This window comes from Lontra canadensis, unplaced genomic scaffold (assembly GCF_010015895.1).
Source record: "Lontra canadensis isolate GAN:19392208 unplaced genomic scaffold, GSC_riverotter_1.0 scaffold19, whole genome shotgun sequence".
Classification (NCBI taxonomy): Eukaryota; Metazoa; Chordata; class Mammalia; order Carnivora; family Mustelidae; genus Lontra; species Lontra canadensis.
Genome location: NW_022631013.1, coordinates 12339498 through 12361408, shown reverse-complemented (window position 1 = coordinate 12361408; position 21911 = coordinate 12339498). Strand labels below are relative to the sequence as shown.

At 38.0% G+C, this 21911-nt stretch overlaps 1 protein-coding gene across 1 annotated transcript in view; it reads right to left on the bottom strand.

The window, feature by feature from the left end:
• Positions 1-2827: 2827 nt before the first annotated feature.
• Positions 2828-21911, bottom strand: part of MELK (maternal embryonic leucine zipper kinase) — a 92849-nt gene continuing 73765 nt past the window's right edge. The window contains exons 14-18 of the mRNA XM_032860600.1: positions 17525-17756; positions 13987-14083; positions 12832-13000; positions 5494-5597; positions 2828-3330 (exon numbers count right to left, since the gene is read on the bottom strand). Of these exons, the coding sequence (XP_032716491.1) occupies positions 3153-3330; positions 5494-5597; positions 12832-13000; positions 13987-14083; positions 17525-17756 (780 nt within the window). The 3' untranslated portion in view covers positions 2828-3152. The remainder of the gene's footprint in view (positions 3331-5493; positions 5598-12831; positions 13001-13986; positions 14084-17524; positions 17757-21911) is intronic.

The window sequence follows — 21911 nt, the reverse complement described above, 5'->3', positions numbered from 1 at the left end:
TTTTTACTTGATCCAGGCCGAGGGGTAGTAGAGCCAATGACAGCATTTCTAGGCTGAATTAATCCCCAAAAAAGATATTTAAAATTTTTAATTTTTAAAGTAAATATACTAAAACTCCAGTGTAAAGACTGCGGTTGTCAGACTAGATGTTTACAGAAGAAAACAGAATAGAAAATAGTCTCATATTTATAGAAAAGCTAAGCAGTATTTGGCATTTATGTGTGATGCATCCCGAAGTAAAAGGGACTTCTTACTGTGGTTCGTGCTCAAAAGTTTTTGCTCCAGACTGCCATCTGCCACAGGAATACAAGGGTGATTCTTCTCTTATGTTTTATAAAAATAGCTGGATTGGACTTTAGAAAATATAAAACTTGTTTTTCAAAAGACACTAACAAGGAAGTAAAAAGACTACCTACAGAATTAGAGAAAATATTTGCACATCACATATTTGGTAAGGGACTTACAGCAAGAACTACAGAATTCTCGCAACTTAACAATAAAAAGATAAACAGATTCAATATGGGCAAAGGGTGTGAACAGATATTTCTCCAAAAAGATATATGACGAATAAGCACATGAAAAGATGCTCAACATCATTAGTCATTAGGGAAAAGCAAATCAGAACCATAATGAGATACCACTGCACAGAGCTAAAATAGAAAAGACGGACAGTAACAAATGTTATAGTAAATGCAGAAATATTAGAACCCTCATATATCACTGGTGGGATCATAAAACGGGAAGTAGTTTGTCAGTTCCTCAAAATGTTAAATGACTCTGCAATTCCACCCCAAGGTATATAAACAAAACTGAAAACATGTTCATGCAAAAATTTGTACACAACTGTTCATAGCAACGTTATTTATAATAACCAAGAAGTGTAAACAACCCGAATGTCTATCAACTGATAAATGGGTAGATAAAATGTGATATAGCCATTCAATGGACTATGATTCAGCTGTAACATGGAATGAAGGGCTGACACAAGCTACAACAAAATGAATCTTGAAAACATTATTTATGTTAAGTGAAAGAAACCAGACCCAGCAGGCCACATACTGTATGAGCCCATGTACATGAAATGTCCAGAATACTCAGATCCAGACATGGGAAGTAGATTAGTGGGAGCCAGGGGCTGTGAGGTGGGGGAATGGGGAGTGACCACTGACGGCGTAGGGTTGCCCTCTGAGGTGATGAAAATGTTCTAAAATTAGATTGCAGTAAGAGTTGCACAAACGTGAATATAGTAAAACTCATTGAATTATACACTTTAAAGAGGTGAATTTTTATGGTATGTGAATTATATTTCACTAAGCTATTCTAAAAAATTTTAAAACCCTCTGACAGCTTCCCTTTGCCCAAACAGTTTAGTGGAACATTCGAGTTCCTCCCAGTTCTTCTGTCCCTTATTTCCAGCTAAATGTTTTACCCTCAACTCTGGCTATTTCCTCTTTGCACCACCTTCTGCTGTAAGGGCCTATTTAGCCAGAGCAGCTCCATCCTGACCCTGGCCCCTGCCCCCTTCAGGGAACTTACTTAAAACCCGGAAACCAGTCCCAGGTAACAAAGCCCAAGTACAAGGGTGGGTCAGGCCAGGTGGAGGTATCCAATTGGTGGGGGCGCATACTGTCTCCCTAGCTACCAAGGAGTATGGGCCCCGCCCTTTGGGTGCCTTTTGGCCGCCAATTCTGACCAAGGTGATAGGCTAGTTCAAATAGCTACTATAGGGTAAATTGAATTCAATTGGTCACTTATGTGTGACCTAGCAGGACTGTGCAGCTTTCCCTGTGTTACAATCTCACTGGTCACCTGTGCGTGACCAGGCCCAACCACATGGCCTTTGCCCTTAAAGGCTAGTCTATAAGGCAGAGAGAGGTCGCCTCCTTGCAAGAGACGGCCCTGGCTGGTCAGTTTGATTCTCGATGCTTGGCGTGAAATAAAGCTTTGCTTGACCTTCGCTTTGTATCAGTCTTGCTCCTTTGACCATGGACCCAACACTGCCTCTACCCTAAATAAGGCAGCCATTTTATAGTTCCGTGCCTTTGCATATACTCTTCTTGCTGCCAAGAATGCTATATTCCCTCTTCTCTTTCTGAAGAACACCTATATATCCTTTAAGAACAAATACTGTTTCCTCCAAGAAATCATCCCTTAACCCTCTGAAGTTGGTCATCCCCTCTATACTATAAACACAAATTTATGCATCTGCCCCTAATAGATTCTGAGCTCCTTGAGTTAACTAGAAAATACCATCTTCAGCCCCTGAGCCTAATGTTTGTAAGCACTTAGTAAATGTTTACTGAATAAATGAGTGACAAAATACTCCTCTCACTACTGACTAGAGGTAGTGCTATTTTTCTCCAACTAGTTTAATTGGTAAAATCCATACAAATAAAACTTGAGTGCTAGCCTTTAGAGACCAATAAAATGAAATAAAAATACAAAATCGGGGCAACATTGAGACTTAAGGAAAATTACCATAAAGTAACATTTCATGGGGGTTCATAGTTCAGATACTTATCATTGTTGACCGAACACACTTACTGAAGTCAATAGTCTTTTATTCAACATATTAAATGTGCTGTTTAACTCTGGTAACCACAGCTGTGACTTAGTTAACGATCTCAATAAATCCTACTTAAATCAGAGACAGGAAAAAATTATGCAAATGAATTCTTATCTGTTTTTCTGCCCAAGGCATATTTGATAACAGATAAAACATCTCCAAATAGTCTCTACTTAATAGTCAGGAAGCCATTTGAGGTTTTGTTTGGATCAAAATCAAATGCAAAGAAGAGGAGAAGCCTTCTATATTCACAAATGATTTTATTTCAAAAAGAAATTACACATTTAAAAGGAGACATAGTTAAGAGCTATGTTCACATATGGAAGTGAATCTAGGAAAGTCAACAGTTATTAATATACAAGGCCACATGATTAAAAAAGACAGTAATAGATAATGACAGATGCGCACGCCTTAGATTCATTGGCAAAATATCTTTTAAGAACAAAAAGATATTGGTCCTTAACACAGCTCTTTAGAAACAAGTCTGTAGTTCCAAAGAACTTTAAAGATCAAACCAGTAATACCAGTCTCCACATAGGCTGTATCACACCCATATTCATCCAGCAGAGGGGGAACCAGCCAGCAATTATACCTTGCAGCTAGACAGTATGTCTTCCACTAATCTCTTGTAAACCCAGGCATCACCCTTAAGCCGCTGCCTCCTGATACCCACCACATCGGGTTTTTGAAGCTGGCACACTTCTAGTTCGAACTGCATTGTCACTTTACCAAAATCTGACTGTGTTTGACACTTCAGTGTATAGCTACGAAAAACAAGATAAGAAACCAGTTAGTAGGAGCACCATGAATATTCTGTAGAATATAAGAGATTTCTAAGCCTCCAGGAGGCCAGTGGTGAAAATGAACCATTATTTCACATTAAGCAATCTATTACTGCTTACACTTCCCAAATGATTTAGGTATACCTTAGTCATGGAGCATGACTGGTGTTTTCCCAGAAGTTGAACTAGGATCTTAGGAAAGAATAAAGATGAAAGGCTTTATCAGAATTTTCCCTTGTCCAAAGAAAAGCCCTTCTTTTGGAGCCGCCCATGCCATTCATTCTCAAGAGATCTTCTGGTCTTCTTTATGTATCTCTTTCAACAGTGTAAGCTGTGAGCATTAGGCCATTCCCACAATGTTCACAACAAAGGAAAGTGCAGGGAAGATTAAGAGTTTTTTGTGTGTGTGCACCTCATCAGAAAATTCTGTCTTTCATATAAATAAAGCTGAAGCTACCAACCTGTCAGAAGGGCATATGTTTTTGAGGTTTTTCTAATAGTAATAAGAGGTTAGGATGGTTACACTTCATGGCAGAGTTATAACAGAAAGCCCATGGAGATGGTATATTCCCATGGTTGGAACACATGGTGGATATAACTAGAACTGCAACATAACAGCTCTGATGATGGGAGGGTCCAGTCCAAATGAAGCCTTAAACATGTCTTAAGAAACAGATATGTTCCTGCAAAGTTAGATAAATTGAATTCATGTGAATTAATTTTTTAACTAGTTTGCATATTTTAGTTTGTCTTACTAATCTCCAATAAATAATTAGCAATAGGATCTATTTTAAATTTCAGTTTCCTAAACATTTAGGGGCAGGAGATTAGGCAGGGTTCCACAGAAGTGTGGAGAAATTACTTGTATCTGTTATGAGGTTTCACAAAATATCATCCTTTTTCTTACTAATTTGGATCCGTGTTTGGGGTCTTGATCTCTTAAAAATGAGCAGTCATTATCAGAAATGCCAAAAGGAGTACCCTATAGTTAAGGTTCCTGATGGGAACATGAAGCGGAGAGCAATTCAGTCCATGGAAGAGAAAAACCAATTCTTCTGGTTTGGAAAAAGATCATAATGGAATACAGTCGAGATTAGTAACATCACACCACTAAAAAACAGCTTTCATTGCTCTGCTTCTTCACAAAGTAGTTTAAAACAAACAGAAAAGTTAAAAAGGAAAAAAAAAAGGATCAAAGTGGAGACTTTGCAGTTGATCAGGAAGTCAGAAGAATAAATTATTGGTTAACAGCTAGTTGGTGATCAGAAAGAGAGATCATATGCTGAAGGAAAGATTATTGAAAGCTTTCTGATATAGATTTGGCTAGAGGTTCTGGAACCATCGATATAGCCCAAGCATGAAGCCAGAGCGAGTTATGTCTGTTCTGATCATACCGAAAGAAGAAAGCAAGGGTTCAGGTAAGGAATGCTTGCCAACATTTACAGATAATGAAAAATAAAATTATTTTGCAAAAGATGGTTTCTTAAAATCTTACTCTACATTGAATATTCTAGTTAAATATTTTGTTACATCTATTAGTGGCTCTTTTTATCTGCCTCAATAATGACATTTTAGAGACATAACTGGAAATGCTTAGACATATGAACACCTTTGGTAACGAGAAGAGGTCTGGCCATTCAGACCATGAGATCACAGCCATGGAGGCTTTGCTGGCAGCTCACTCAACAGTGGAAGAGAGTTCAGCTGAAATAATTTAATAAAGTGCTGAAAACCCAGTCCTGTCCAACAGCAAGCCATAAAGGAAAGGGTTCCATATAAATCCCTAATTGGTTTGAGGTGTCTCTAAATTTAGATTGCAGTTTATAAATATTATTAAAAAGCAGAACACCAGACTAAAATAGAGGACTGAAAAGAAAACTGGAAGAAGTTCGGATTTTTCCCATTTTGAAAAGTCTATTCCTATTCTGAAAGGTCCTATTTTGAAAGTGGTGACAATATGGCACTAGCTCATATAACACCGAGACTAAATTATGAACAATGACACTAGCATAAAAGCTTTTTTGATGAAAACGAGGTGGGAGAAATATTTTTTTAAAAAAGAGACGAGAAGAATCAATACACATCTTCTCAAAGTTCAATAGACAGCAAGAAATAAATGCAACAGCCTCTAAAAGTGCTTCTTACCCCTTTTGTACAAAGTCAACGTGCTTCTTTGGAAGAATAGACATTATTTCATTCAAGAGTTGATCTGGATTCACTAATCGGGTTGTAGTCACATTATAGTGAAGCTTAAAAAAGAAAAACAAGGGGTAAGAAGTAAATCTTTACATCAACACAAAGACCATCCTGACTAACTGAGAGATCGCAAACTCATTATAGTAGCAGTTCAAAGGGAAACAATCCAGAGAAATACAGAAATAATTTACAACCAACTCTTGGTAATAAGCTAAAGTAAGATGGCACTGAAGAGCTTGGAGAAATCATGTTCACTTGTAACTACATTCATATCATCCTTTTTAACCTTTCATCCTCCTCTCCTACCAATCATTTTAAAGAAATGCATAAATAATAATTAACATGTCTATTTGAACTTCACTTATTTCTCTCTCCCCATGCTATGCTAGAGATAGTAACAGTCTTAAAATGTAAACTGTCAGATATGAAACAAATGCCCTAGGAAACGTTGTTTGTATATACAGTTGACCCTTGAACAACACAGGAGTTAGGGACACTGACCCCCTACAAAGTAAAAAATCAACATATAACTTTGGACTCCCCCAAAACTTAATAGCATTTTGTTGACCGAAAGCCTTACAGATATGTAGTAGTCAATTAACACATATTCTGTATATGTATTTTTTTTGTTATTTTGTTTTTGTTTTCTAGAGAGAGATAGAGCATGTGAGCAGGGGCTTGGGGGGAGAAGGGCAGAAGGAGAAAGAGAGAGAATCCTTGGCAAGTGCAGCAGGAAGCCTGACATGGGGCTCGATCTCGCAACCCTGAGATCATGACCTGAGCCAAAATCAAGAGTTGGACACTTAAACAATTGAGCCACGCAGGCACCCTATAGACATATATTATATACTATACCCTTATGATAAAGCAAGCTAGAGAAATGAAAATGTTATTAAGAAAATACTAAGGAGAGAAAATATTTTTACAGTACTGTACTGTATTTATCAATACTGTAAGATTACGCTGTTTACAAGATGAATCATCTGTTAGAAACCTACATCAAAGTCTTACATGACACAAAACACTATAGATATTACATGTATTACTGATACTAGATATCAAAAATGAAAAGATAATGTGAAAAAGAAAGTTGTATTTATTTACAGGTATAGTGATTCACGCATTGAGAACAAGGGAGCAGCAATTAGATTGCTTTGTGATAGCCTAGTGTAATCAACATGATCGCTTCACAGTAGCTTAGACTATACACTAATGAATAAATGATTATAAAATTTTTATGGGATACAGTAATACAGTCATACTCATAATGCAGTATTAGAAACATTTTTTTAAAAACCACTTGCTGGTGATGATAGGCTGAGACGCGGTTTCTCCAATCACAAGAGAAGCATACTGTACAGTAACATAATTCTTTGAAAGCAAAGTTATACAACAGTAAGAAAACTAACACAATATTAATTTTATAGTAAATACCACTCACCTTATGTCTAAGTAAAGACAGACAATCCACTTCTGTGAGTCCTGCACACAATGTTCTACACAATGAATACTTAGGCAAATGATGATGACACAAAAATATATCTTATGATTCTTGTACTGCTGAGATATTCACACGAAGACACACATATGCATAGATAAGTTTACTAACTGGTATGATGATGGTTTACTGTTCATTAAGTGAAAATGGATCAGCATAAAGGCCTTCATCCTCATCTTCATGTTGAGCAGGCTGAGAAGGAGGAGGAAGAGGAAGGGTTGGTCTTCCTGTCTCAGGGGTAGCAGAGGTGGAAAACATAGAAGGGGAGATAGGAGGGGCAGGCACACTTGGTGGAACTTTATGGAAGTACATCGTAATTTCTGTCTGACTTTATGCGTTTTCATTTCACTGAAAATGTTTCTGTATGGTACCAATCCTCCTTCTACTGTTTGCTTTAGTTTCAGTGCTCATATCATAAAAGGATCCATGTCATAAAAGGAATCAAAAGCAGTCCTGAATAACGGAAACCTTTCAACCAGACTATCTAATGTCAATGTGCTTTCTGGCACTGCTTCTTCTATTTCTTCTTCCTCATTATCTGTCACAGTTTCAGAAGCACTTATCTCCATCAACTCGTCTTCTGCTCATTCTTCTGGTGTGGTGTCTATTGGTTCTTGAATTTCTCCAAGATCCATATCTTGAAACCCTCCCACACACACCTTGTTGTTGTTGTTGTTGTTGTTGTTTTTTGCCATATCTACAAACTCCTTCATGATTTCCTTGCTTGGCTCTGTCATAAATCCTGTGAAGTCATACACAACATGTGGACAGTTTTCTCCAACAGAAATTCATCGTTTCCAGCTTGATGGCTTTCATGACTTTTTCTGTTACAACAATGGCATCTTCAATGATGTGGTCCTTCTAGACTTTGAATGACGTTCTCTTCCATAACACTGACAATCCTTTCCAGAGAGTACTAGGTGTAATGAGCCGTAAAGGTCCTTATGACCCCCTTTTCTTGAGGCTGAATTAGAGACATTGTGTTTGGGGACAAGCAGACCACTTTGACACCTTCAGTGTTGAACTCAGGGGGTTCTGGGTGACCCAGCAGCTTTACCCAGTATCAAAAGAAATTTAATAGGTAATCCTTAACTGGCAACGCACTTCTTGACTTCAGGGACAAAGCACTGATAGAATCAATCCAGAAAAAGGGATCTCGTCTAGACCTTCTTGTGCAACCAAAAGACTGGCAGCTGGTGGGCATCTTTTCCCTTCAAGACTTGGGAGCTAGCAGCTATATAAACAAGGGCAGTGCTAGTCATAACCCCGACTGTACTGCATGAAACAACAGAGTTAGAACATCCCTCCTTGCCTTAAATGTTGGTGCTCCTTCTCCTTTTTTACTAATAAATGTCTTTTGTGGCACTGCCCCCACCCCCAGAATAGGGTATTTTTGTCTGCATTAAAAACCTGTTCAAAAACAGAAACAAAAACAAAACCTGTTCAGGAAGATATCCTTTTTCCTCAATGATTTTCTTAATGGCATATGGGAACCAGTATCTACTGCCTCTTGGTCAGCAGAAGTTGTTTTTCCTGTGACCTTGAACTTTTTTAAACCAAACCTCTTTCTAAAATTATCAAACCATCCTTTGCTAGCATTAAATTCTCCAACTTTAGATACTTCACCTTCCTTTTGCTTTAAGTTCTCATAACATGACTTCATCTTTTCTCAAATCATATTAAAGTTTATAGGTACGCCTTTTTATCTGCCTTTCAATCCTGCACCCACATAAAAGCTGCATTTTCAACACGAGATTTTAAAAAAGAGCATTTTGCAAAAAGTGCAAGGTTTTTGGGCCTGTTGGCATAACTGCAGCAAGGCTTCACAAATTCCCCCCTACCGTTTTTTTAAAACAATGGTCCTTTTACTGGATTTATTTATCTTGAAATGGTGAGTGGCCATAGCTGCAGACCTCAATCTATGGTATATATCAAGCAATTCAACTTTTTCTTGTAATGTCATGACTTTTCTGTGCTTCTTGGGGGTACTTCTAGCATCACTAGTGGCACTTCCTAGGGGTCCCCTAGCTTTATTCAAGTTTACGGCATTGCCCTAAAATGATGAAAGAATACACAGCAACAGCCAGCGATCACTTTTTACTGTAATATGCAATTTACTGTAGAGGCGAACTGCTCACATGGAAATGATTAGCATCACACAGTGTTTTTCACGGGATTTTATTTAACTTTATCTTTTCTTTTTTAAGTGTTTTTTTTTTTTTATTATTATTTATATGAGAGAGAGCACGAGCAGGGTGAGAGGCAGAGGACAATCAGACTCCACCTGAGCAGGGAGCCCGATGCAGGGCTCAATCCCAGGACCCCGAGATCATGACCGAAGCTGAAATCAAGAGATGGACATTTAACTCACTGAGCCACCCAGGCACCCCACATCACACAGCATTTTTAAGCAGATACTTGTTACACAAGCTCACCGCAAGAGCAACAAAAGGTAGCTATGAAATTATTATAGTAGTACGACATGTATTATAGTTGATTTTATGCAGTTATGATTTAATACTGCACCTTTAAGTTTGTTCACATTTCTCTCAACTGTGAATGGCACCATATACAGTATGTTTGTGTGCATAAGTTTTGATAAATTTTAACTTTTTATAATATATGTTTATATCTTGTGTTTTTAAATGATAAAATAGACTAATATCTACATATATCTTATGCATTCATGACATAACTGTTTCTTAATTTTTTTGATATTTCTAGGCTATGTGATTTCTGAGTTTTTCCAAATTGTTGCAAATCCCCCCCAAATCTGCCCAATATATTTGTTGAAAAAAATATACATACAAGTGACCCACACACAAAGGGTCAACTGTAGTTTTATTTTAGTATTTACATATTTGTTCTAATCTGATTTGGAAAAACATAATTAGCAAAAACTAATAATATATAGTTTCTTTTTTTTTTTAAAGATTTATTTATTTATTTATTTGACAGATCACAAGTAGGCAGAGAGGCAGGCAGAGAGAGAGAGGAGGAAGCAGGCTCCCTGCTGAGCAGAGAGCCCGATGTGGGGCTCAATCCCAGGACCCTGGGATCATGACCTGAGCCGAAGGCAGAGGCTTTAACCCACTGAGCCACCTAGGCGCCCAATAATATATAGTTTCTTTAAAAATAAATTCAAGGGGCGCCTGAGTGGCTCAGTCGGTTGAACATCGACTCTTGATTTTGGCTCAGGTGACGCTCTTACACACTCAGCGGGGAATTTGTTTGAAAATTCTCTTTTCTCTCTCCCTGTGCTTCCCGAATTCGCACACACATGTTCTCTCCTTACAATAAATAAATCTTTAAAAAACAATAAAAAAACTCAAGTTTTTAAAAAGTTAGCCATCTTAATTGTGGTATTAATTTCACAAGTGTTTATATTATATAATGCCAAAGTATATTAATCATGCATTTTTTAAATTTTTTTTAAAGATTTTATTTATTTATTTGACAGAGATCACAGGTAGGCAGAGAGCCAGGCAGAGAGAGAGGGAGAAGCAGGCTCCCCGCCGAGCAGAGAGCCCGATGTGGGGCTCAATCCCAGGACCCTGAGATCATGACCTGGGCCGAAGGCAGAGGCTTTGACCCACTGAGCCAATCAGGTGCCCCGAATCATGCATTTTGAGTAGGTACAGTTTACTTACGTCAATTATACCTCTGTAAATTTGGTTTTTTTTTTAAAGAGTCAATATAAAGAAAATGCCAGATAAGTAACAGGGCAGATGATATGCCACTATGAAGGTGAGTTAAATGACTGGAGTTTAGGAACCCAGCTTCAGGTTATAAAAGCTAATGCAGGACCTTTTGTCTGCTGGGTTCCCATCCAGGGCTATTTCGCCAAACTAAATTGGCTTTGTCAAGAAATAAGCAGAACACTTTCAAATCACAATTTTAGTGATACCTTTTGTAAAATAAAGAATTAACCCTAATTTGTTTAAGTTTCAGATTTTTACAGATTGCTTCCTACAAAAGGGCTTAACTACATGATTTGCTATCTTAACAATGTAAGGTGTTCTTTGTACCATCCTTTTAAATTTTCTGTAAATTTATAATCTTTTAATACAAGAGGTAGGGAGGGGAAAAAATGAAACTAATTTCCTAAAGCAAGCTCTGCAATTCTGCAAAAACTTAAAGCATTATAAAGGGTTAAAGATCCAAAGTAAGGTCAAGTTTCCAATGTAAGGTGTGTGCTAATTAGGACTGTGGTTCTGCTCCATTGGGGTTAAAATGCTCAACATGGATAGAAACAATGCTACTCAACACTGGAGCACCTGATAAAATAGAACATTTCATGTGCATCTCACAGAGACAGCTTTGTTTACACAACTCAGCTCTGTGAAGTTGCTGGGGTAGAGATTATCTCCAATTTTTACAAATAAGAAAACTGAAGCAGTCAAGGATAAAATGGCTTATCCAAGCTACACAGTACAAAGCTGAGGCTAGAACCCAGGTCTTTTCATTCCCAAACTATATCTTGGAAGTATTAGGGAATACTAACACAGCAGTTCTTATTGGAAAATGCATTCAGGTTCCAAACAATTTACACAGGTGAACACTTTCAGCATATTATCCATCAGTATCTGAAAACTGCTTGGCCTCTCAATAATGTATATGATTGGACATGTTTCCTTAATTTCATCTGTTTTTCAGGGAAATGACACTATGGTTTTCTTAATCCCAATGTCAGGATTTAAAATATTTCAGAACTGTCTCCATCTAGAGAAATCTTAGAACAAAAGGACAAAGTATACTTAATGAACAGAGATGTGCAAGACTTCTCGGTGCATTATACAAATTCAACAAGGCAACAAATATTAATGGAGAAGTCCTATCTTCTTCCACTTTAAAACACAACATAAACGAATACTCTCCCCTGAAGCAAACTTCTGCCCAACAGCTCATCATTTTCCTTCCCCAAACCTGTCCAGATTTGCTCCCAAAGAGTCTCAGTGCAAAAACTAAACACAGACCCACTCCCCAAACCATAGGGAACATTGCCATCTTCACTGCCCTCCTTCACGCCCCACACGTCTTGGAACATGTTTTTATCACAGCACAGAACATCATCCCTGGCTGTCTTCACTACCACTCTATGAGATCCTTAGTGACGGGGCTGTATCTTTTCATACCTTTACCTCTTACTTCCCCCAAACAAATATGTTATTCATTAGATGTCTGAAGGAATGCTAAGAGAATCCAAGAGAATAAAGAAGTATTTTATATCCATAATAACTTTTTTCCTTTCTTTTACCAGTTGAACATATTGTCCACACCACTGACACATTAAAGAGTAACAGGACTATCAAATAAGGTCTAAATCTCTTGGGCCTGTGAGGACCTCTCGGCCTACCTTCCCAGTCTGCTGCTATTTTCTTCACATACAACACACTCAAAGTTCAAATTCACTTCCTATGCATTCAAATACTTTGTGAGGGCCTACAAAGCTATCCGTGTGTCAGGGACTTTCCCACATGCCAGAGATATGACAATTAAGCTCTAGTCCCCATCCTCGAGGCAGCTCTCAATTCCTCATATATGCCCCATGTTTCCCCACCTCCATGTTGCCTCTGTGATTAACTGCTGAGTATTTTAACTACAGTAATTTGCTCCTTGAAAGGAGCAAGTATATATATACATATATATATGTATATACATATATATATGTATATATTCATTCTGCATTCTCAAAGCCCATTGCATCAAAATGCATGAAATAAAAAAATTAAAAGTCCAGTTAGCAGTCAGCTTCAGAAAACCATATTAAAGCATTCCAGTCCACTTACCTTTAGTCTTCTTGGCCCGTCTTTGGCAGAGCCCTTCCTTTTGCTCCTGGTAAGCACAGTGATAACCTTATCCAATCCCCTTTCAAGGCTCCCAAACACTTTGGTTCCTTTTCTCTTTGGAGTATCCTCTACATGTGCTTGGTTGAGATCCAGTTCCACTGAGCGACATCTTAAAAATAAAAATCCATGAGTAAAGCTGGGCATCCTGGCAGCTGGGGCCCTCACAGCCCACTCGAGCACGCTCACTCTCCAGGAAGCACAAAAGCCATCTCCCACTGGAAATGTAGTCATCACTCCTCCCTCGGCCAACTGCCATTTGGCAAAAACGATTTCTCCCCTAGCTTTTTAAAAGTCAATATACAGAAAAGTTGAGTGAGTAGTACAGCGAACATCCATATATCCTCTTAGATTCAACAGTTGTTAGTATTTTGCCACATTTGCTTTCTCTACATATATACATAAGTAAATATATTAAATGTATGTGCATCTTTGCTGACCAATCTGAAAGTAACCTGCCTGAAGATATCCTGAGACTTCACCCTGAAACACTTCAGCACACATAGCCAATGAATAAGGACCTCTTCTACATAACCAAAATACCAACAGGACATCAAGAAAATTAATAATAATGCCATAGTACTATCTAATATCTAGTTCATGGTCTAATTTCCCCAATTGTCCTCAAAATGGATGTGGCTTAAAAAAAATAGCTATAAAAGACAAGGAAGAGTCATGAATGCTGCAAAGCTGTCCCCACAAGAGGAATGAGTTTTCTCTGAATCACCCATTGGTATCTTTACTATCTGAGAAACTGCTGTTAGTGGATGTCTATATTCTGCCGGCAGAAGCGTATGAAGAGATGGGCCTCAGAAAGGGTACCACCTGGCTGGGGCCAGGGCCACGGTCTTCCCAGCCTGCCGTATGGTGAAGTGCCAGTCGACTCCTGAGGAGTTTCAGAATTCCACCCCATGAGGAAGGCAGCAGCAACAGCTCCAGGAATGGCCGCAGACCACTGTCATTCAGCTAGACATTCCCACAGTCTCCAACTTAATTTATACAATGGTTTGTTACCTTAATCAGGTTTATCATACATGAAAAAAGGAAATCTAGTTACATATACTGAAGATTAAAGAATCTAAAAAACAGAACACTTACCGCCTCTCAGGGCTAATGACACCTGTCATTAATTTCTCTGTTCCTGCTGAATTTGTTGGCGTTTTAATTGGGGTTTCTTTCGGGCACTGGTTTCTGGCTATTAGAAAAACAAGAAACACAAACCATGTGCAGGTGACATATTATGGTTTCAAAACTTCTTTAAATAACACACACATCACTGATTCAGTGATTCAGAAATACTATAAATACTCGGCCAGAGCTATTAAGTTTCTAATTATTTAAGGAAATGTTTCCATGTGATTTATAACAAAAACAATATCATTTTGCTTTGCACGTGTGGCTCCTCTTTTCCTTCTTTGCAAAACTGAGGCCATGCTTAAAATTATACGATAAATATTATATGATAAATTTAAATAGATCATATACACAAAGATTTTATGGCTACTGATTTTCCCATCTATAAATAAGTCAATCTGTATTTATACAAGGATCCAATTTATGTTTTTAAGTGAAACAGTAGAGAGGTGTTAATTCAATTCCTAGTCCTACTCAACTCCTGTTAGGCAAAGAGAACAGTTCTGTGAAGTTTTGACAAAGTTATTAAACAGCTATGAGCTTTGGTTATTTTTATATTCCTATTATAGAATTTTGTGTTTGATTCTACTAGGGGGTTTGTAACCAGCTTGTGACAAATTCACAATAATAAATCTGGCTACCAGTGATTAGTTAAGTTTTTGTTCATGATCTAAAACTTACATACACTTTAGAAGTAATAACACTTTATAATAAGTATAAGATATCAAGTTGTTTTTTTTTTGTTTTTTTTGACAGACAGAGATTACAAGTAGGCAGAGAGGCAGTCAGAGAGAGGAGGAAGCAGGCTCCCCGCTGAGCAGAGAGCCCGATGTGGGCTTGATCCCAGGACCCTGGGATCATGACCTGAGCTGAAGGCAGAGGCTTTAACCCACTGAGCCACCCAGGTGCCCCAAGATATCACGTTTTTAAAAAGACATTAGAGGTTTGGTTTTGTTTATGACTATTCAGCACTGTTTTCACTGGTTCCACAAGAATAAGAAAATAAGATCACTCATGGGTATCTCTGAAAATAGTTTTCATCTTTGTACACAGAGTATCTACTACTATACACAGTTACTCTTTGACAAATTGTCACTAAATGGATTGTTCAAAATTCAGTAAAGTGATTACTGTTAATATCAAAAATGACTCAGAGTCAAAGTCAAATGCAAAGTACTAATGTAAGCTATCAATCGGGGCTTTAGCCACTAGCTTCTATAGGTGGCTCTTATGTTTAAAGAAAAATAACCAGAGCTACGTGGTGGCTCAGTGGGTTAAGTGTTTACCTTGGGCACGGGTCACGATCCCAGGGTCCTGGGATCAAGCCCCACACCCTGCTCCCTGCTCAGTAGGGAGTCTGCTTCTCCCTCTGTCCTTCCCCCTGTTCATGCTCTCACTCTCTTGAATAAATAAAATCTTTAAAAATAAAATAAAGAAAAATGGCCAATAATTCATTTTGATCAAGATAATTTTTCGCACATGGAAAAGATAGACAAACTGATGACACTTTAACACTAAAAATTCCAAACTATGCTTATGTCAAAACCTTCAGAATTACATAAAAAGTTAAAAAACACAGGGGCACCTAGGTGGCTCAGTTGGTTGGGCAGCGGACTTGATTTTGGCTTAGGTCATGATTTAGGGGTCCTGGAATTGAGCCCCATGACGGGCTCAGTGCTCAACAGAAAATCTATTGAGGATTCTTTCCCTTCCTCTGCCCCTTCCCCCAACACATTCACACACATGAACACGCACTCTCTCTTAATAAAATAAATAAATAAATCTTAAAAACAATAAAAACGAAAGTTAAAACACACAAACACATAGTAACAGAAGGGACTATAAACATCAAAGTCTTTACAAAAAAAAAAAAAAAAAAAAAAGGCCCTCAGTGAGCTAAAGTCCATTTTATCTCCCTACCAAACTCCCTGACTCACAAAGGATGTTGTAGCTATATTATTAACAAATACCAAGAGAAACAACCCCCATGAAGAAAAAATGCAACAGATGCTCCTACTAAGGTCCCACTATATCCAGATGTTATCTCACTAAGCCCTCATAACAACCCCAAGCAGCCACAAAAGGTTATCATACCAAACCAGCCTCACAATTCTGGGGAAAGTATTGTTTGAGTTGATGAATGAGAAAATGCCATTAACATAATAATAGAACTTCCAGTAAATATTCTGACAGAGTTCTTCATATTATCTTTATAAGAAATAGAGCTCTGGAGCTGACTCTTAGCCCCACTACTAAACTGAAAGCACAATGGCGGGATGTGATTTAGCAGCAGTTCTCATGGCAATGTTTCAGAATTTGGGTTCATGAGGCTCTTAACATAAAACAAGAGTAGATCAGGGGCTCCTAGGTGGCTCAGTAAGTTAAGCCTCTGACTCTTGATTTCACCCCAGGTCATGTTCTCAGGGTCATGAGATCAAACCCCACCCTCTGCTTGAAATTCTCTCTCTCCTTCTCCCTCTGCCTCTCCCCACTCACACATGCACTCACTTTCTCTTTCTCTCTTAAAAAAAAAAAGAGTATGTCACAATTGCTGGAAAAAAGGCCAAAAATGTTTAGGGGTCATTTTAAAAAGTGACATAGACATGGTAAATAAAACCTCTCACGCTTTAATTTATTTATTTCTTCATTCAACAGAAATGGCTCTACCGTATACCAGGAATTGGGCACCTACTATGTACCAGACAATAAACATGGCCCGTACTACATACTATACCATGCTGCAATAGACATGGCAGACAGAATTTCTACTCTTATGACACTTACGGTCTTATCTGGATGAGACCCAGTACTAGAAAACTGTGCTCAGTTCTAAGCACTGTGTCTTAAGAGGTACATTAACAAAATAGAATGTGCTCAAATGAAGCCAGCAAGAAAACACTGAGGTGTCATAAAGGAAACAGCTTACATAATTGGTGATGACTGAGCTGACGAAGAAACCAAGGGCAATGAGAAAGTTGTAATATCGGGACACAGATCTAGATATCTAGAAGGACATCACAGGTCTCTCCCGTCTGCTGGGATAGGGGCACGAACAGGATCAGATACCAGAACTGGAGATCCACATGAGTAAGAAGGGCTCAGCAGAGACTTTAGCTTTAGCCATGATAAGTGGGGGCAAAGGAGAAAGCAAAGTCTAAACCTGGATATATAACCTTGGGCAAATCACTCCTCTGAGTCTCAGGTTCTTCAGCTGTGAAAAATGCAGTTGTATGAGATGAACTCCAACTTGCCTTTTGGCTTTGATATTCTATGATGCTATAATTCAACTCCATATATGTGAAAAAGAGAAAAAAAATCACTTAAGAAAAATTAGAAGTTGACTAATACGCTTTCATTTCAACCAATGCAAATAACGTATGATAAAAAAGCAGAAATTCCTGAGAGCAATGCTAGTCATTTCTGACCTGTTATAGGTTTATTTAGATGGTAAGCAGAATGGAATTTAAAGTATTGTACCACTGATTAGTCCACATACAAATACCTTTTGAGGGTGTAGTGCAATGATTTGGTGTGGAGAGTATTTCTCTGTTATATTGGTTCTTATTAACTGGAGTCTTTGGCTCGGGAAATACAAAGCAGTCATCATCCTTTACAGCAGACTTAGGCATATATACATTCTCTTTGTTCTTTAACTTATTGGCAGATGCTCTGCATAATACTGGAGTTAATGATTTAGATTCCAGACCATTTGATTCTGTCCAATGCTTGGCAAACTGGAAAAAAAAAGTTCCTGGATAAAGCACACTGACGAAGAAGAAAAGTCAATTTCTCTACAACATGCCTTAATCATTTGCAAATTACCTTGCACCATTTTTATTAAGATGAAATACTCTCAAAAGGACATTATTGGCAATATCAGGAAATTTGAAAATGTAATATTCAGTTCTCTTTAGTACATGTAGATCACTTTAGTCTGTTCTATTGACAGATCATTTCAACATGTTTCAGGTCAAATGTTAAATCAAACATACCCAGATCTAGGCAATACTGAGAAAGGCCACAAATAAATCCCTAAGAATTGTTTCCCATGCCTAGATTGCCATGGTCTGTCTCTAACACATATCAAAAAATAAAAGTTTAGTCAATGATTACAGCAGAAAAACCATGTGAAAATACTCTAACAGAAATGTTGGATACAAAATACTTTTTAATCCTTCTGAATTTATGGTTGAGGTTGCCACAGAAGTAAGGAAAATCCTCAGAAGGCAAACTAAAAAGAGGAGCATGAATCCAGAGATGTAATCAAGGCTGAAACTGCCCACTGCTCTAAGGGTAACTACCTCCTATGTCAGATAAATGACAGAATGGGTTTTAACAGGCATGGAAGCCTTAGAACTAGAACTAACACTCTCAAGAAAAGCCAAAGGGGCTGTAACTGAAATGAAAGGGTGAATTAAATATAATTCTGCCCTGGAAAGGAGTTTGGTGCAAAAATGTGTCTGTCCTGGCCTTGACTCTAGTAAACTGGGCTTATGTAAGGCAAAAGTCTCCTTTATTTATTTATTTTTTAAAAGATTGTATTTATTTATTTATTTGTCAGAGAGAGAGCGAGCGAGCGCACACAAGCAGGCAGAGAGGCAGGCAGAGGCAAAGAGAGCAGGCTCCCCACTGAGCAAGGAGCCCAATGAGGGACTCGATCCCAGGACCCTGGGATCATGACCCGAGCCGAAGGCAGAGGCTTAACCAACTGAGCCACCCAGGCATCCCCAAAAGTCTCCTTTAATAATTTGTAATTTCACATAGGTTTGGGAACCGAATTCATACTACTTGCATGGTCCTACCTGCATTCAAGGAAAATATAATACCTAGCTCTTAAACCATTCCAGAGAATTAAAAAGGAAAGGAACACATTCCAATTCATTTTAGAAGACTAATATAATCATAATAGCCAAATCAGATAAGATTAATACAGAATGGGATGGAAGGCAAGAAAAGGAGAAAAAAGCCTTTCACTCATTATTTGACATTGTTCTATATTGTTTGACTGTTTTGCAGGATGAATATATCCATGTATTACTTCTGTAATAATAAAATTAAAATTTTCAGAAGAAAAAAGTTATAGGCCAATTTCATTTAAGAACATAGTAGCAAAAATTCTAAACAAATTTTAGCAAACTAAACCCAGCAATGTATTTAAAAAATAGTAAACTGGGCTTATATAAAGAATACAAGACTGGTTTAACATCAAAAGTATTGATGGGGCACCTGGGTGGCTCAGTGGGTTAAAGCCTCTGCCTTCGGCTCGGGTCGTGGTCTCGGGGTCCTGGGATCGAGCCCCACATCGGGCTCTATGCTCAGCCTGCTTCCTCCTCTCTCCCTGCCAGCCTCTCTGACTACTTGTGATCTCTGTCTATCAAATAAATAAATAAAATCTTAAAAAAAAATTTAAAAATTTAAAAAAAGTATTGATATAACATGTAACAAACTCCATTAATGAAAGGAACAAAAACAGATGATTATCTTAGTAGGTAAAGTTTACCTAATTTGTTTCCTGCAACAGAGATTCGTGATTTTTAAACTAACCTTAGCAAAATGGGACTAAATGAAGAACATGTCTTAACCTGATAAATAAGAGGCGAGAGGTGCAGTGAAGAGAGGAAGAAGGACAAGGAAGGGGAGAAGGAGAAAGAGAGTGAGGGAGAGGAGGAGGGGGAAGGTAAAAGAGGGAGAGAGAGAGAGAAAGAGAGAACAAACATAGTTAATGATAAAAGCAACATTATTTATTTATTTATTTATTCATTCATTCATTCATTCATTTTAACGATTGGGAGGAACACAGAGTGTCTGCTATATTGCTAGGCCTACTAAGTATAGTAATAAAAGAGAGGATATTAAAGGCATAAGAATTAGAAAGAAGAAACAAAACTGCCATACACAGATGATATACTTTTCTACACAGAACACTCAAAAAATATACAGACGGGGGAGGCTGGGTGGCTTAGATGGTTAAGCCTCCAACTCCTGGTTTTGGCTCAGTTTGTGATCTCAGGGTTGTGAGATGGAGCCTTGCACTGGGCTCCTCACTCAGCATAGAGTCTGTTCAAGATTCTCTCCTGCTGCCCCTCCCCCAAATCCTACCCCCAGCTCACACGCTCACTCTCTCTCAAAAAAACAAACAACATGGGACGCCTGGGTGGCTCAGTTGGTTAAGCAGCTGCCTTCGGCTCAGGTCATGATCCCAGCGTCCTGGGATCGAGTCCCACATCGGGCTCCTTGCTCGGCAGGGAGCCTGCTTCTCCCTCTGCCTCTGCCTGCCATTCTGTCTGCCTGTGCTCGCTCTCCCTCTCTCTCTCTGGCAAATAAATAAATAAAATCTTTAAAAAAAAAAACAAAAACAAACAACACATTACAAGAATTTAAGAGTTTAGGAAAGTTGTTGAATATAAGATCAATACATAAAAATCAATTTCATATTCCTACACCAGTAATAGAAAATATGATTTTAAAACACCTACCATCCCAACAGCAGTAAAAAAAAAAAAAAAAAGAGTACTTAGGAATAAATCTAATAAAAAATATATAAACTTTTTTGGGGATATTTGTAAAACTTTATTGAAAGCCATTATCTAAAACCTAATAAATTAAGAGATGTACTGTGTTTATGGATAGGGGGATTTGAGGGTCCAGATTTCAATTTTTCCCAAATTGAATCTTAAATTCAATGCAATTTCAACATTTGAGTGTATGTGAAATTTGTCAAAATGATTCTATAATGTATATGGAAATGCAAAGGGACAAGAATAGCTAAGACTTCCTAAAGAAGAATAAGATGGGAGGAAACTGGCCAACCAGATAGAAGAACAATTATAAAATTAAAGTAATTAAGAAGTCTAGTATTAGTGAAAATAAACCAATAAAACGAAAATATAACCCATAAAAAAACACACTCCAACAACTTGATATATGACTGAAGTACCATTGTAGATCCAGTGGTGAAAGAATGGACTTTTCAACAGTGGAGCTATAACTTTATACTCCTCAGATATTTAAATATTAAATGTGAAAATATTAACTAGCTAAAAATATCAAGTAATAATATGTGGAGCAATGGCAACATGCTTCTACTGCTGGTTGAAGTATAATTAACACAACCACTTGGAGGGAAAAATGGCTGGTAAGGTTGAAGATACTCATTCCACTCCCAAGTATACACACAGTAGGACTCTTACACATATATAACAAGGGCCTTGCTGTGCACAAGTGTTAGCATATCAGGTCCCGGCTGGAAGCTGGTAAGTGAGCTTTTAGGAAGTTTCCAACACAAGTCTGTTTGTACCTGTTTGTATAGCGGGGGCACTGAACCCTGCCATACCAGGTTGTACAGACTACAAGCAGTGTGATTTATGATGAACACCAGCTTTCCTTCTAGTAGTCTAGAATTTCTGTGATTATGACTGATAGCACTGACAAAGAGAGCCTGTGTAACCAGGCCCCAGTAAAAGCCCTGGATTTAAGTGTCTAGTGGGATTCCTGAGCAGAAACAAGCATCCCTGCTCCTGTATTTCACCGCTGGAGGACGGAGTGCACTCTGCATGGCCCCTCAAAGACAGCGGAGGAATAACATTCATTGTACATCCAATAAGTTCATCGAACACCAATAAGATTTTTTTTTCACCAGTAAGATTAAAAAAAAAAAGATAATCAAAAGGAAAAGAAAACAGATCAGTTGCTTCTCTGATTTGGGAGTAATATGGAGTTGACGACGAAGAAGCATGAGGGAATTTCGGGAGGCAACAGAACAGTTCTTGATTTTGATGGTGGTTACATGACTGTATGCATTTGTCAAAACACACGGAATGTAGACTAAAATGGTGAATAATTAACCACATGTAAGCTAGACCTCATTTTTGGAATGGGAGAGGAGAGGT